This window comes from Merops nubicus, unplaced genomic scaffold (genome assembly GCF_000691845.1).
Source record: "Merops nubicus isolate BGI_N331 unplaced genomic scaffold, ASM69184v1 scaffold35933, whole genome shotgun sequence".
Classification (NCBI taxonomy): Eukaryota; Metazoa; Chordata; class Aves; order Coraciiformes; family Meropidae; genus Merops; species Merops nubicus.
Genome location: NW_008598859.1, coordinates 9658 through 25872, shown reverse-complemented (window position 1 = coordinate 25872; position 16215 = coordinate 9658). Strand labels below are relative to the sequence as shown.

Sequence of the window (16215 nt, the reverse complement as noted above, 5' to 3'; positions counted from 1 at the left end):
AGGTGTCTGTTGTGTTCTCTTGTCTTGGGATTTGGCTTCAAGCAGTCCTCCAAAACCATGGCTCTTGAAGTGGGTCTCAGCAAGCAGCACAGCTTGTTAGGAGGGGTCACTGCCTGAAGCGTGGGACGGTTCGGCTTTGTGCACCCAAAGTACAGACCTTCAATCAGAGTTCTGCCTTGTTGCGATTGTTTTCTAAAACACATGTACATTCTATTTCTAGGTACATGTGTCCATGGAACAAGATGGAGAGAAGATAGTATAGTCAAGTGGTGGACTTGTGGGCAGAATGGCTTTCCTGGACAACCCAACAATTATACTTGCTCATATTCGGCAGTCACACGTGACCAGTGATGACACAGGGATGTGCGAAATGGTCCTAATAGATCATGATGTCGACCTGGAGAAGTTTAATCCCTCGTCAGCATATGGGGACAGTGGTTCTGAAACACAGGGAAGCAATGGTGAGACTCAGGGCTATGTATATTCCCAATCAGTCGATATTACCTCAAGCTGGGACTTTGGAATCCGAAGACGATCAAACACAGGTAAGCGACATCTGCAGCCCAGATGACATGAGCCTTCTACATTCAGTTGCTGTTACTCTGGCTTGCATGGACAAATTGGAGCACGACCAGCTGGGTATCTGTCAAACTTTTCCTTTTGTAATGTCAAGACCCTTTTTATAAAAGGATGTGTAATGATTCAGGTACTTCAGTGTGCTGTCAACTGAGTTTTAATTGCTGTTTTACTTATTCATGTATAGAGGAACATTGAGGTAGTCAGTTTTATATAAAAAAAAACCCACTAAATTGTAAAGACATCAAGTCTAAATCCAACATACATGAACGGTCTTTGATATTTCCATTGTTACTGTCTGGAAGGTTGTTAACTTTTGAACAGGATAGTTATTTTTTGAGAAAAGTCTACCTAGTGAGGCATCAAATCTATTTGTTATAAAAGAGAGGAATGAAGTTTGATGTGAGACAACAAAGTGAATGACTTGTCTCTATTTTGTCTTCAGAAGTTTCATTTCTGAGAAGAACCTTGAGCTAGGATTTAAGTTCCCAAATGAGAAGGTTTAAGGTGTACCTCTTTTAAAATCTGCTCAGTGTGGCTTGGCTGGAGGAAAGCTGTCGCATTTGTTGTTTCATATGAGGGACATTCAGACTCCTACCTGTACCCAAGGAATGATATCAACAAAAGTTCAGCGATATAAAGTATCTATGGAGAGGTTGGTGTGGAGTGGTCGGTACTGATCTCTTTTTCTGTGTTACGATACATATATTGTTTCAAATGGTTTCTGAAGGTATTATAACACCACCTAGAGCTCAGAAAAAACATCTCTGCTCTACCTAACAAGTAAAATGTTGTGTGGTATTGAATGTTTTGAAATACCTTTTACAAAAAAAGCTCTCAAAAGCTACAGAGGAGAAGGGGCGCAGATCTCTTGTAATGAGTTAGCTTTGGAAATAAGCTGGATCTAGAGCTGGAGCTGACTCTGAGGCGTGGTGCAACGTTCAGTGTGCCAGACTGCCAGGCACTATCCTTGAGTCTCCTTTAGTTCAATTGATGGTGTAGTTGATGAGGAAGGAGAGGCAAGGTTTCAATTTTTATGGAATTTATCAAAAAAATAATTCTGGAGGGTTATTTCGCCAAGTGAGTAGGTTGATGGAATAATCTCCATGTAAACTATATTTGAAACCATTTAAGTTTCCAGTTGGTGGCATATTCTCAAATAGTGGTTAGGACAATCCAGGAGGCAGATTTTTGCCTCTCTTCATCTGACATGTCTTTTATGTTCCTTTGTGTGTGCTGGTACCATGAGGAACCTGATGCAATTATCAAGGCAACCAGCCTGTGATTTGGAACAGAGCAGGATGGAAAAAAGCCCACAAAGAATGAGAGTTCATCTGTGCTGAACCCTTTTGAAAAATGCAGGAAGAGGAGTAAATTAACCCTAACTGAAAGTTAACTATTTTTCATGTAAATGCTTCTTGCATTACACAAGTGCTTAGATAAGTAAGAAGAAAAGAGATATACACATATATGGAACAAAGTGTTCATACTTCTTCCAAGTACAAAAACTCCTTAACTGAAATCTGCAGGTTTTGCTCCTAAAATTTTGAGTTTCTACAGGTAGCAGTGGCAGGGTGTTTTTAAACGTGCAAGCTCTTCCTTATTCTCCTTGGTTTTATACCCTGCTAAATAAAATTATTTCTGCTTATACTGTATTTAACCATTGGTTTTGAATGGAGTGTAACTTTTTATTATCTTTTGCAAACCTGCTTTATTATAAAGTACCTTACCAGGATAGTATCTTTTTAATGAATTATAGAAATCATGTATTACTGTAGAAGACACAACACATCTCTATAGAGGCTCTAGAAGTGTTGATTATTAGGTGGTTCTCATATGGGTATGCAAATTTGGAAAGTAATTTTATATGCATTCTAGCATTGGTTATCCCCTTAGTCCTGAAAGGAATGTGCAGTGGGCAGGACATGTTGGGGTGTTGCACATCATGTCTGGGGAGAATGCAGGGTGCTCTGCCACTGAATTCTCTGCAGCTGGATGGGCCATAGGTGGTCCTTGGCTCTGGTCTCCATCTCCTCACTGCTGCCCTTCTGACATGTCCACATTGGGTAAGGGGAGAAAAAAAAAGGTGGAGACGGGTCTGTGCAAGGGTTGGGTGTGTGGGAAAGCAGCAAATTCTCCCAATCCACACTAGTAGAAACAATGGCTCATCTAGTTACTAATAGTGAAACCAGAACTACAGCTGGTCAGTGACATTCTTCACAAAGAAAGCTTTCAAACTAGCATGCTTCTGGAAGAAAGAACCTTGAATAATTCAGACTTCTAATAGGTACTGATCATTCTATCTAATTTGGAGTTGCTATAATACAATCCCACATTATGTGATCATTGTGATCAGCTGTGGGTAGAAGAACAGGATGGAGTTGGTGAGGAGGATGACTGTGCTTCAGTATGTTTGTTTTGACAAGGGGTGAAAATACCAAATAGGATAGAAACTGGCATTATTCTTCTATATTTTTTCCTTTATCCACTGTTTACATGTAGCCTAACATTTTATGATGGCCCATTTGGGAAGAAGGGGTTTTGGAAGGTAATTTTTAGCTATAGCCTGAACAGTATTCAGAAGAAAATGAGTTGTTTGGTGTTTTTTTTTTCCCCACAAGAAATCATCTAGGCTACAGTGGTGTTTTACACAATATTTAAACTTATAAGAGAGAATACTTACTTCATTTAGAACAAGATACATAAAGGTATTTAGGCACTAACATCATGTTGACTTAATGGGAAATAAGCATCAAGGTCCCTGTTTGTGTTTGTACCTTAAATTAGTTGTTACAGCTGTTAAACTTCAAAGTATTATTTTTTTCATCAATTCCCAGATTGGGAGCTTTTATGGGGGTGAAAACAATCCTTTCTGTGTCCACAATTCAATTTAAAAATGAAATGTAAAACAATAATAGTAGGAGGAGGGGTAGAAAATATTTATTAACTTTTTTTTTTAATTGGTGACATGGCTTGGGGAACTCAGATTATATCTAAAAATTGTCAGAGTAATTTAGCATTTTGGAATCTCTTCTACAAACCCATTTTAGTTAATGAATGATCTCAATCTATCAAAATTGCTAATATACCCAGCAAACTGTTTCCTTCAGTGAACAACATTATTAGTTCTACTTTCCGCTCTCGTCTGCTTTTTTCTTTTGAGTGGACGCTTCATAACATCCATTCTTTCTTGTGGCCATTGCCTTGGGTAGCTTCTGCCAAGTCTAGCTGACCATTTCCTGAGGGACCATGCTGTTAACAAAAAGATAATTTAAGTTATCGTCTGGTACCCTAGTCTGTAAGTTCTTTGATATTGTAACTGGTTGAGGCTTTTTTCAAACCATATTTTGAAGATGGAGTCAAAATATATGTAAAGAAATATTAGATTCATTTTAAGATTTGACTAATGTTGTGAAGATACAAATCATTTATTTTACTACCTATAAACTGTTTCAGCACACTGAAGAAAAAGCTATGCTAATTTATATAGCTTTGACATTTTATAATTTTCATGATTTTTAGATAAAGGATTTTATATTTAAAACTTTAATAGTCTAGTCTGAGTTCATTTATCTTTAATTTTTGAAACGGGGAGAGTAATTCATAACAGTAATTTTATTCCTGTAATGTAATATTCACTTCAGTTCATTTGTGCATTAAAATTCCTTTAAGACCGTTATTAATGATTTATATAATGAAATGTCATATTAATCACAGAAGTTTTCACATTTTATTATTCTCTTCCATGTTAATACTATCTTTATGATCTCTATTAATGTTTTATATCCTCTAATTTCAATTATAAATCAAGAACATTTTCATGTTTTTGTTGGTATTTGCTTTTCAGGGGTGCCACCTTTAAAATTTTATGACTTTTTCCCTTTTTTTTACATATGCGGTATAAAACATCTTTATTCATACAAAGGTAGTTAATTATGTCTTTGTTTATAGTAAACTTTCATTGACAAACTTATAGTTATAATATTTCTTTTCAAGCTCAGAGACTAGAACGTCTGCGGAAAGAGAGACAAAATCAAATAAAATGCAAAAATGTTCAGTGGAAAGACAGAAATACTTCTTACTCAGGTAAAAAGAAAAGATCTTTTATTTTCCTACTATTTTTCTTTCTGCTTTTGATGGTTACAACATTGTCAGTTTGTAATGTTCACTTAAGCTTTCAAGGCATAGAGAAATACTGATTGCTGTGTTTGCCTTCCATGCCCTGCCTGCGTGTTTCCTGCAGTGTCTTGGGGGGGGTGCCACAGGTATCTTTGTTTGCAGCTGTGACTGGGATGTTCCAAATTATTAGTAAAGGCAAAGGGAAGGAAAAAAAATCTTTAAAACCTGGTTTGTATGAACTAATTCCAGTGGTTGCTTTATCATTTGCAGTATAACACTGTATTAATACAGTGTTTGCATATTGTGTTGCCTTGTAGCATCATTGTCTTCTAAGGCCTCTATTGTCCTAAGTGAGCAAGAAAGGGTGATAGTAAAGCTCTTGGTGTTACTGTGAGGTGTGTGAGGAGCAGGACATGTCCCTGCACCTGGGGCAGCTGCTTGGCAATGTTTGTGTTCAAAATGGATGCTTGTTATCTCCATGTAGAGTTAGAGATTTCTAACTATTTCCAGTGACATTTGGTGTACTGGAGGTAAGGAAGAATTTGACAGAGCTTGCTTTTATAGAATATTTTTATGGTTAGTTTTCTAGATAAGGTGAAAAACTTAGGTTGTATCTATACAAACTACATATATGAAAGCACAGTAAAGCTGCCTTTGCTGATCTGTCCTTTCCTTGGAGAAACTATTATAAAAATATGCTGTTCTCTTTTTCATAATTGTATAATTTTCTGACTGGATGTTCTACATAGTTTAAATTATAATATGTTAAATGAAAAATCTGTCCCAGTTCTCGTATTTTATAGCTCAAGCTAGTATGTGTTGTATTTGACACACATTTAAACCTTTGTATGGTCTGTCATGCCTACTTCTTTCAAAATTTGTGTATATCTTAATGAGGTCCCTGTGTAATCTTCTTCTTTCTCCTAAATCCTTGTATCTTCCTGGCTGTCACTTGCAGAACCTTCTCCAGCTCTGTAATATCTTTTTTTAGAGGAGGAACAAAGCTGCTCACATGAACCACACAGTTGCACTAATCCTTAGTACAGTGTTCAGCTAGGTTTGATATCTCTGGTAACGCATTCTAAAATGTTTTTGGCTTTCTACTTCTGTAAGTAGAGTTGTAGGTTTTGAAGTTTAATCTACCATAACCTCCAACTCTCTTTGCTCAGTATTTTTTAGCATTTGACCAGTGATGGTGCAGTTTCTCTATCCCTAACTATATACAGCTTGATATTTCCTTAAACTGAATTACACTCGGGCTCTGTTTTCCTGCTGGGTGTGTGCTGCTTGTATCATCTTATTCACCTGGGTTCCACTGTGACATTTAGTTCCTTTTACATGCTGCCCTGAAGACAGGCATCATCTGTCAACCAGCAGTAACGGAGGTGTCCCCCTCTGTAAGAAAGTGCTGGGGTTGCAGTCCTGCTGAAGAACATATTTGAATAAAAAATAAGTTGCATAAAAACTGCAGGCACTCGGTGCATCTGTTTATTGGCAGAGCTGATTTTCCTACTCTGCTTAGTCACTGAGCCTCTGCATGTTCCTCACTTATTTGCCTGAAGAACTACACGGCAGGGAGAAGCTGGGAAAAAGAGGAGCCCTAAAGGATATCCCGATGTATCTTCCCCTTCATCAGATGTGTGTGTATGAGGCTTTGGCACTTCTGTTCCTTCAGTTTAATGTTATTGGAAAATGTATATGGAAGCAATAACAACAGAAATAGGTGTTCTCAGATGGGGGGAATTTGGCTGCTGTCTTCTGACTCTATCTGTGCTTTAGACAAAGTCAAGTTGATGGTTGATGCCATGCAAACCAAAAGGATGCTAGAAAGTGGTTGTTTTGTGTTCCAGTGTTCCAAAATTCTGATGACACCACCTCCAGAGGTCACACATCAGAGGGAGAGATACATCACTGCAGAGAGAAACTCCCTAAGCATTTCTACTGTCCTGCAGTTGGATATGTGGTTGTAATGCGAAGCATTTGGCAATGGATTATTTTTTGTGATGCCCATTTTTAATTACTATGTACAGAAATAGAAGTACACTGACCAGGATAAAGGGAACTGAAAGACAAGTAATTTTGTGTATGGTAATTAGGGGAAAAAGAGTATTTTCTACTCATCTATTTGCTCACTGTCATGAGACTGTTTGCTTTGCCAGGAATTAGTTTGACAGATAAGGTGGTAGTAGTGCATGGACTTAAAGAGGAAAATCACCATGTGTTTAGAGCTGGTTACAGGGTTTACAAATACAAAGGTGCTTCAGGGGTAGTTGTCTGACTGGAAGTAAAGTGTTAACCAAGTGGAGGTGTGGGGATTTTTGTTCTGCTACTAGGGCCACCAATTCACATCACATTTGTGTTCAGTTCTTTTTCAGTAAAATGAAAAGAATGTTTCAGCTTTGTGCAGTGTAGAGTTCAAAAGTCATTAGTAGTCTTCTGTGGGTCCTACAAATCAAGTAGGGATATACATAAAAAAGGTTACTTCTTTTTATAAAATACTAGGTGGTTTTAGATGAAAAGAAGAAATAAGGCAACATTTACATCTTACATTCATTCATTCATTCCAGAGCATATAAACTGTAAATTTACAATATATGGAGGGAATCTTTCAGTAGCCTTGCATTCAGCCCGTGTGGAACAGCACATAGATGACAAAACAAAATACAGACAGCACAGACTGACAGCAAAATTTAGTTTTAATTAAGAACTAAAAATTATGCAATTAAAGCTGGTATAATGTAAAAATATGCAGTGGTTTGTTTTTTTTTCTCCCCTGAAATTTGAGGACTTTCAAATTTTTTAAAGTATTTTTAATTGGAACTCGCAGCCTGAGTCTGTTAGGAATTATTTGACAGAATGCTCAGTGGACGATGGTGGTTTTTCAGAAATCTCATCTGTCTTCTAGCTTTTTAGAAAAAATATTTAGAAGGTTTTGGGTTCATCCTAAATGAGTTGAATATTTTGAAATGATTAAGTTTTCTGGAAAACTGTACCTCAGCCAGCTGAATGCAGTCTTATAGAATGTACTGTTATTTAAACCATTCATGTGAGATATTTGACTTGAGTAAAATCTGTACAAAACTCAAAGCAAAACAGGTATTACACAAATGAATTCTGAAGAAATCTTGGTATTCTCTTTTTGCACATCCCAACAAAGGAAAAATAAACAAATCATCTTATTGTTTCCCTAAAAAAACTTGCAGATAAGACTTGATTTTTTCACTTCAACCCTTAAAACCATTATATTGGATTCTAAGGTGCAGAGTACTTTCTAAATGCCCAAGAAATACCAGTTAAGAGTAATACTCTAGCATAATTGTAATTGGGATTTAAATAAACAAAAAATTAGCTTGTTAAAAACCCCAGAATACCTAATGGAGTTGAAGTTGCCACGTTTAAACAGGATTTAATCAAGTTTTTTTGGTTAATCGCAGCCTCTCACAAGACTGTTGGATATCTCTTAGTGCCAATATTTAGCACTTTTGCCAACTGTCTGAATTTTCAGGCAATCTGCTGATAAAAATAAACAGAGCTTTTGACTAGTTATAATTTGACAAGTTTTAATTTTGCATTTTAAGAAATTAACCAACTCCCTGCAGATCGGGTTCCAAGTCCTTCTGCCTCAGCAGTTTCCTTTCCCTGGAGGAGCAACATGTAATTCTTTGAGATACAAGAGAATCCAAATGTGGGCAGGTGGAGCAGAGCAGAGTCGGTCTGAGGGAGCTGGTGTTGGTTCTTGGGTAGTGATTGATGGAGTCTGGGGGTACTTGGTTCCTAGAGCAGATGTGGAAAAAAACTTGTCCAGGCTCAGTCACGGTTTCTTGCAGATGAGACCCATTGGTACTAATATGCTAAAACACCCCAGGCTCTGTCCTCATTTTGCAGTGTCCTTATAACATAAGAAGCCCTATTTTTTTGTTGTTGTTGGTTTTGTATGCCTGCAAATTTTGAGTTAAACTTGCTGGAAATTCATCTAGGGAGTTCCTTCAGATAAAAAGCTGCTTGTTGGAATCTTTTGTGAACCTTCACAGACCACACAAAGAGCTAACTAACTTAGCACCTTTGTTTTTAGAAAGCTTTTCTTTAATTGTCCAGATTGTTTTTCTGGGATGGTGTTTTCAGGTTTAACACTTTTTTTTTTTTTTTGAGAAATGACCATATCCAGTCTATCATGGGAAGTAAAATCTGAAGAAATTATTCTTCTGCATCAGATGTAGTCCAAAGCCTACTGCTGGCAGCATAGTGACAACATAGTGTAGCAATGGGGTAGTGTATTATTGTCCTGTAGTATAACATCATGTGTTACAAGCTCAGTTTGAAATGCTTTTGGAGGGCATATTGTAGATCTGTCAACAGTTCTTCTGCATAGCATTTATTGTTCATTTAGAAAAAGGCAGACAAACAAAAGACCAGGACTACCTAATTCTCTCTTTGAATCTTATCATTTTGACTTGAGTGCATCTTGTAGCAGTCAGTTCCATTCTTCAGTATGGGGAAAAAAGTCATCATTTCCTCAGCCTAAACAGAATGTTATTTGAAATTCTTATGGTTTCATATCTTTGGGCTATGAAAAAGTGGTGGTAGATTATGCCCTGCTAAAGCATTTGTTGTTTTATATATTTGATTTTGCTCTCCCTCTTGTAGTGTTATCTTTCTGTGGTGAACAGTAGCTACTCTACATCTCTAGAATAACTAATCTGTTTTCTATCTACAGCAGAGGAGCTGAGCTCGCTATTTGAAAAAAAGAATTTCAGAGTAAAATCTCCGTGTTCTGGGAAGCAGTCAATACTGTCTGTGCGGCTTGAACAGTGTCCTCTGCAGCTGAATAACCCCTTCAATGAGTACTCCAAATTTGATGGCAAGGTAAGTGGACCAGATGTTTTTCTCTCATATGTAGGAGGTCCCTAACCTAAAGGTGATAGGCCTTAGGCAGTTCTCGGCTGCATTTACTTGTTCAAACTTTAATTAGATATTACAGTAGGCCATCCATTATTTTTAAGTGGTTATCTAGAAATGTACTTCTCTTAATCTTAAGTATAATGGTTCCAGGTTCGGTGGAACCACTCCTCCCCTTTTAATTTCAAAATTATGTCCTTACCTTTAGGTGTACCTTACCTTGCTGTTTGCTTCTCCAGCAGGTTAGTTAGGCAAACATTTAGTGTGGCAGAGTCCTAGGACATCTCTCTACAGAGATGGTGGCAAGACTCTTTGTATACCTGATTGGTTATTTGGCATTTTAAAAAAAAAAATTTGTTCTGTCTGTTAAGCCACATCACAGCACTTGCTGAATATTCATTCCATGATTTATGCTGTCTTTATCCTGAAAATACTCCAATGGGAGTGGGGAAAAGCCACTAGCTGTTTTGAGGGCAGAAGAGTAAAGCCTCAGTAGGTCAGTCTCTGGGTGGGGGAAAAAAGGACTGAACGATGTAGTTGTACTCATTTATGTCATACGTGGAGGAGGTTCACTACAAACCTGGTAGGTCAAATTCATTCCTTGCCTACATTAATTTTAAGAGCTTTCATTTGATGCTACTCAGAATTGTAGATAATTGTCTCGTGTGCAGCTTACTCTGTATTGTCAGATATCTTTCTCTGCTGTAAACTCTAAAAAGGGAAATATAAACATCAGTGTAATGAATCAGTGTCATATTGTTCCAAAACAATTATAAATACTGCACATATCTGTTTTCTGCTGGATTTGTTTTTGGAATCTCCTGTGGGAGTATGAAGTTTGAGCTTCATTACCATTGTGATGGAAGAATTTCATATTCTGTTAAGTATTCTTGAAGTGTAAAGTCAGATGTGTAATTCCACTAGCATATCTAGAGGTATCTAGAATATATATGAAATGATAACTCTCAGACTATGAAGTTCACATAGCAAAAGCTGCCTCTATTGTTACTTTACACTCACTAGTATGTGATAATTAGTGCTCAGTCTTTAAAAACTTCTGACCTCATGAATAAACAATAGCAGTACTTTAATGCTGACAACACTAAGATGCCTTTTTTCTAAACTCAAAGTTTGCTGTTATTACATTGTGAAATTTGTTTGGCAGACATTTAATTGTATTTCCAACAGTCATGCACGGAGGCAGGAGAGAGAAAATAATTCTATATTAAGAGAAATTTATTGTAATTCCGTGGTGTCCTAGTCTTCTTGTTGAGCATGATTTGGGCTAACTGCTAGAATTTTTCTTAGAAACTTGAGGCAAACTTAATCATGTTTCCTTTCCACTTTGATAGTTCATGCTACTTTTTACTGTATTTATAGGAACTATGATTGATTGCAGTTAACATCTTAATTTTCATATTTTAAAGTCTTATGCATTTAGCAGGTGTTTGGTCCGTTTGAAAGAAATTGTACTATTGATGGAATGCCTCAGTGTTACCCAATTGTGATTGTAGAGTATGATAGGAATCAACTCGATTGTGATCTGGAAATCAACATACCTTTTTAATTTCCAAAAATAATTGAATTGGCATTTTGTTAGACTATAATCTCACTATATTAACTTTAACAACATTATTTATATTAGTCTGATAAGTTTATTCAGTAGTATGCTTATAAGATTTATTCTCAATACTTTCATATGTATTGTCTATTTTAAAATATGTATTTGACCATCTGAGATATAGAAGTAACATCATTCAGTAGTAAGTTGCTTCACTTCTGCTTTGTTGTATTTTCAGGCAGTAATGTAAAATTGAAAACCATCTAGCTTTTAAAAAATATTTGTAATTTTTTTTAAAAAATAATGAAATATTGTAGGTCTTGTGTTTTTATTGATAATAGATGAGCAGTATTTTTCACATAAATACAATTCTTTCAGGGAATAGTGCATGACTTATTTACATAATTAACAGAGCCACATATCTCATGGGGAAATGGTACATAATTGGGGAGAGGCAGGGGGGATGAGGAGGGGCTAGGGGCCTAATTAAACATGTCTTAAAAAAACCCTGCTTAATTATGTATTTACTCAAGGGATCACAGTGACTCTGAAATCTTTAATATTATAACTAGGCCTTTAGTTCATATCTCTATAATATATTTGAGTTTTGTAACACAGATTTCAGCTGGTTGAGTAACACTGGTTTTGTGGTTCACTGGCAGAGCCTGAGGAGAGCTCTTTACTTGCTGTATCCAAGCTCTTTGTTCACGTGCGTTCTCAGCTAACTGACTTCTGAATGGCTTAACTTACCACGAGTTCAGCTCCCTAACTGACCTGAAATCAAATAAAACCATTCTCTTCAGGGTCCTTCCCACCCAATCCCTCCAACGTTTGATGTATTGTTTTAAGCTAATCAGTTAAAAATAAAACATTGCATGCTGTAATATCAACCAAGCCACTTTATTAAAATGCTTACATCTTGCATGCATTCCCTACCAGATTTAGTGTCTTTTTTCATAACCACTTCTGCAATTTTATGAAATAATAAAATTCTAAAGCACTTTAATTTCTTCTTGTTCTAATCAGTTAATTATCAAAATAGTAGAGAATATGGCTTGTGAAATGCAGCTACAATGGAAGCATCCTAATCAGCTCAAGAATTCAGGTGGTTCTTGTGCCACATCTACACAGGACAAATCTGTGGCTTCTGTGTATGTTGCAAAATTTCAGTTTTTAACAGAAGACTCACACAGTAACTATTCTTGGCCATCTCTTCAAGCATGTCCTTAAAGTAGTTAAAGTAAACCTAACCCCTGCATCTGTTCTCATGGCTTGTAAATCATGTGGGTTAAAACAACTTGGTTAACAAATCTTGAAAACTCTTGCTAAGACTATTTGTATAAAAAGAAGCCTTTAGTTAGTTATAATTACTTCCGTTGCCATTTATACAGAAAATTACTTGAAGGCTTAAGAAATAGGTGGCCAAATTGTTTTCCATTATCAGCATACAAATGAAATTATCGGCCATCTTATGGATGTAAATTTGTGTATATTTCTGTTTACAGAATTTGGAAAATCAGACTTTGATGGCATATTATTCCAACTTGCTGTCTTTTGATAAGGCTGGGAAAATAATACTGACTGCACGACAGGTTTGAAAGTCATAGCCAGGTACCAGAAATGAAAGAAGTGGTGTGGCTCCTTTCAGTGACACAACTGTGAGATTCACAACGTTCAGTTCAACTCCACTTTACCTTCCTGCTTTCATTAATTGTTTTAAAAGCATGTTATCTTTTCATTCTACAGAAACTCAGAATATTTCTTATCAAATCACAAGTGTAATTTGCAGGAGTTGGTGGAAAGCATAGTGATGAGCTTTCTCTGAGATATTAATCTTAAAGGATGCTGATTTAGTACAGTATTAGTGTCAAGGCTATTCAACTGCATGACCATTCCCACTAGCAAGAAAAACGTTACCAAGATGTATTTAGTTACTGGAATAAAAGAAAATCATGCCAGAATTAAATGTTCAGCTTTGTAGCAACCACGTACTGAATGAGTAACTCCTGCTAAGGCCTCCATTTACAGTTCCCCTTGAAATCATCTCTGAAGCCAGTCCACATCCATTTTTCTTTCAAGTTTCTGCTACCTCTAAGAAATATTAATCACTAAAATGTCGGTTTCATTTTTGAGATGCTTGCCACCAAATGGCTGCTCCTGCATCCCCAGAAGAGTGTCAGCAAATGCAGAAGCATTGCAGGACAGTCAGAAAAGAGGTGCTGAAGATACGCAGAATAGTCAAAGAAGAAAGTTGAGCAACTTGAGTTACGAGGCGAAAAACCTTTCTCACATGCAGACTGGAGCTTTCTCAAGATATTTTTACTTCTATTTTTATGACTACTGGTTAAAAGTGAATATTTAAGGAAGTCCAACTTTTCTGATCTTATAGGGTTTTTGTGGGTTTACTTGGCTACTGGATATAATTAAAATAAAAATAGGTCAGCATGTTTCTATCTGGACAGATGCTAAAAATCTTCTTGTGAGGAATGGTACCTCTGTGTAGTGCTACACAGTTTCCTGTGGCTGATTTTGGTAATGGGTTAAAACCCAACAATTTCTCTTGTAGTAACTGTTTTAAAAATGATGCATGGGGGAAGGGATAATTCATGAGTGCTAATTGCTTGGCTGTTAATTTTCATAAGTGTTGATAGAAGCAGTTCCTTAAATTAAACTTTGTTTAAAATGTATCAGGGGAAATATTCCACAATGTCGGGCCTGAAGTGAAAATTAATATGAATGCTGTGGCAATTAACACGTACTGGTTAATAGCTTTTAGCAGCATTTTGGGATGATAGTCCTTAAATACATTTTTGCATGCTGCTCTTGTTTCAGTCTTGTTTGACTGTATGTGTGGATAATCATGAACAAATGTTTCCCACAATCTCCACTATTAAATAGCTTTACTCAAAGCAAGTAGATAAAGAACTTAAGAAAGAAGCAATACTACTTTAATTAATATGGAAGATGTATAAAATAATCCAGGATTAAAATACCAGTGTGAAAAAATGCTGCTTTTTTTATTGAAATGTTTTGCCCCTAAGCTGAGTAGAATGATCCTCATCTGAATCCTAAATTTGCATAGCAGGGTTTTTAAGCATTTGCTTGCTCTGCCAGTTTTAGTGGTTTACTTACTACCTGTATTCCACTCAGCCAGCTGGAGCAGAGGTGTTTGCAGTGTTGTGATGTATGCAGTACCACATACAAGCGAACGTCGAGCTTCTATAAAAGCCGCAGAACAGGTTTTTAGTAACATGGGCTGCTGCCTCTTGCTCAGCCTGGCTTGAAGTCTGTGCTGCAGTTCTTCAGAAAACTAGGTACCAGAAACACGTGATGGCATCGTGCTTTCCCTTTGGTGTCCAGCAGCTCCCTGTAGAAGTCATCACACAGTCAGGAGAACCTGGAGGAGAAAGCTCCCGTAGTACTGAGACGCTCTCGGCCCGGTGCCGTAGGGTCTCCTAGCTCTCTGCTGCAGCATCAAGGGCTCTGCTGTGTAGAGGGGGATGCCTTTAAGATTCTTAACTGAAAAACTGCCACTTCTATGATGAAATTTTATTTTAAAATGATGAACACGAGTCATGCTAATAGCCAAGTTGTATTTAAATAAACCACCCCTGTATTAGGCATGCTTAGTTTGATCTTTACTGTGTCAAGGCTGTAATGATTTTGATACCTAATCAGTGCATTTAACCATTTCCTCTGCCCCTGCAGATTCAGTGGTTTTTGCTGGGTAGAGGGAAGCCTGTCATGGAGGAACCAAATACTGTAATGGAGGTCAGAGAACACAAGTCCTCACATTTCCATACAGTGACTAGAAAAGAGTCAAGCTTAATATATTTGAATTTAAAATACTTCAGAATGTGTTTTGTTATTTTACATAGGAAAAGCCATTTACAGTGAGTTAAGGAAGCACCGTGTAGTGGTGGCTGAACACTTAGTTTAAGTAAGTGGAAGCACAGACAGAAAACCATTAGGAATTCTGTGGTGGGAACAGTCGTGTGAATTCCCTTCATGTAGGTGCAGCAGGGGACAGCTGTGCATGTAGGACACTGTGGGTTGTCTTCCTGTGCCCATGGTGGCTCTGGCACCTTGCAGAAACAATGCAGCCACCCTGCAGCCACCCTCCTTGCCTGAACTGTAGCCTGGGGTAGCAGATAAGGCAGCTGAATGTCAGTGTTGCATTGTCATCTCTGTTTGGGTACTTGAATTTTATCTCACAATTCCAGGCCTCTCACTTTCATTAAAAATATTTTTCTGGCCTTATGCAGATTAAATTAACGTGGATCTGGTTTGATTAACTTTGGCTTGGGGGCACATTCAATTCACTTCTCTGTTTTCTGTTCTTGCTTCTGTGGCTTTTGTTGCTGTTGATTGTAGGTGCCCTTACTAGGCTGCGTTCCTGTCTTACAGAGGAGATGTTCTGTTGAAACTGGATCTGGTTTTGTTCGTGGCTAGTTGCAGTCTTTGAACTCGCTGAAATGAGACAACAGTCCTGCCCCAATAGTATTTTCCAAAGGACTCAATTGTTTTCTGAAACCCTCTGCGCTCTGGCATTCCCATGTCGGGAATGCTTTATCAATACAGCCACGCTTCTGACACTTAAACTCTGAGTAAGATGATCCTTGAAAGTAAGTTTTGGAGATCTGCAAAGTATGCTTGTATGTAACAAAGAATTAAATTGATTTGTTATGTGTGCATTTAGCTACAATTCATTTTAATTGTCCTTACGAAGTTAAAAAGTATTAGCGTCAGATAAAGATTCATCACCATAGTTTGATTTAAGGCTGGTGCTATAGAAAGCAGGCATGTGTTCTGGCAGATGTTTATATAAGGCACTGTCTCTTCTGACAGCAGTTAAAAAGTATGGTTGTAGTAATCAAATTGTGGTGCAGCATCTCAGAGGCTAGAACCAGATTGAATTAAAATAGATATAAGATTTATGAATAGCAATAGCTGTGATAAAATTTCACTACCTTCTTTAATGGGAAGGACCTTTACACAGTATAAGAATAAGATTTTAAATTGTGCCTTCCAATTCTATGATTTTTCTGATTTGTATTTGGTTT

At 37.1% G+C, this 16215-nt stretch overlaps 1 protein-coding gene across 1 annotated transcript; it reads left to right on the top strand.

The window, feature by feature from the left end:
• The first annotated feature begins 220 nt into the window (after positions 1-220).
• LOC103769957 (target of rapamycin complex 2 subunit MAPKAP1-like) lies at positions 221-12750 on the top strand. The gene is made up of 4 exons (XM_008937204.1): positions 221-545; positions 4573-4662; positions 9410-9558; positions 12658-12750. The coding sequence occupies exons 1-4, from the start codon at positions 287-289 to the stop codon at positions 12748-12750; spliced, it is 591 nt and encodes a 196-aa protein (XP_008935452.1). The 5' UTR covers positions 221-286.
• Positions 12751-16215: the final 3465 nt, after the last annotated feature.

Excerpts from the sequence above, each read along its gene's own strand:
- LOC103769957 (XM_008937204.1), top strand. The coding sequence starts at position 287 with ATGGCTTTCCTGGACAACCCAACAATTATACTTGCTCATATTCGGCAG. Across the intron at positions 546-4,572 it reads CCGAAGACGATCAAACACAG|CTCAGAGACTAGAACGTCTG; the intron begins GTAAGCGACATC and ends TTTCTTTTCAAG. Across the intron at positions 9,559-12,657 it reads ACTCCAAATTTGATGGCAAG|AATTTGGAAAATCAGACTTT; the intron begins GTAAGTGGACCA and ends TTCTGTTTACAG.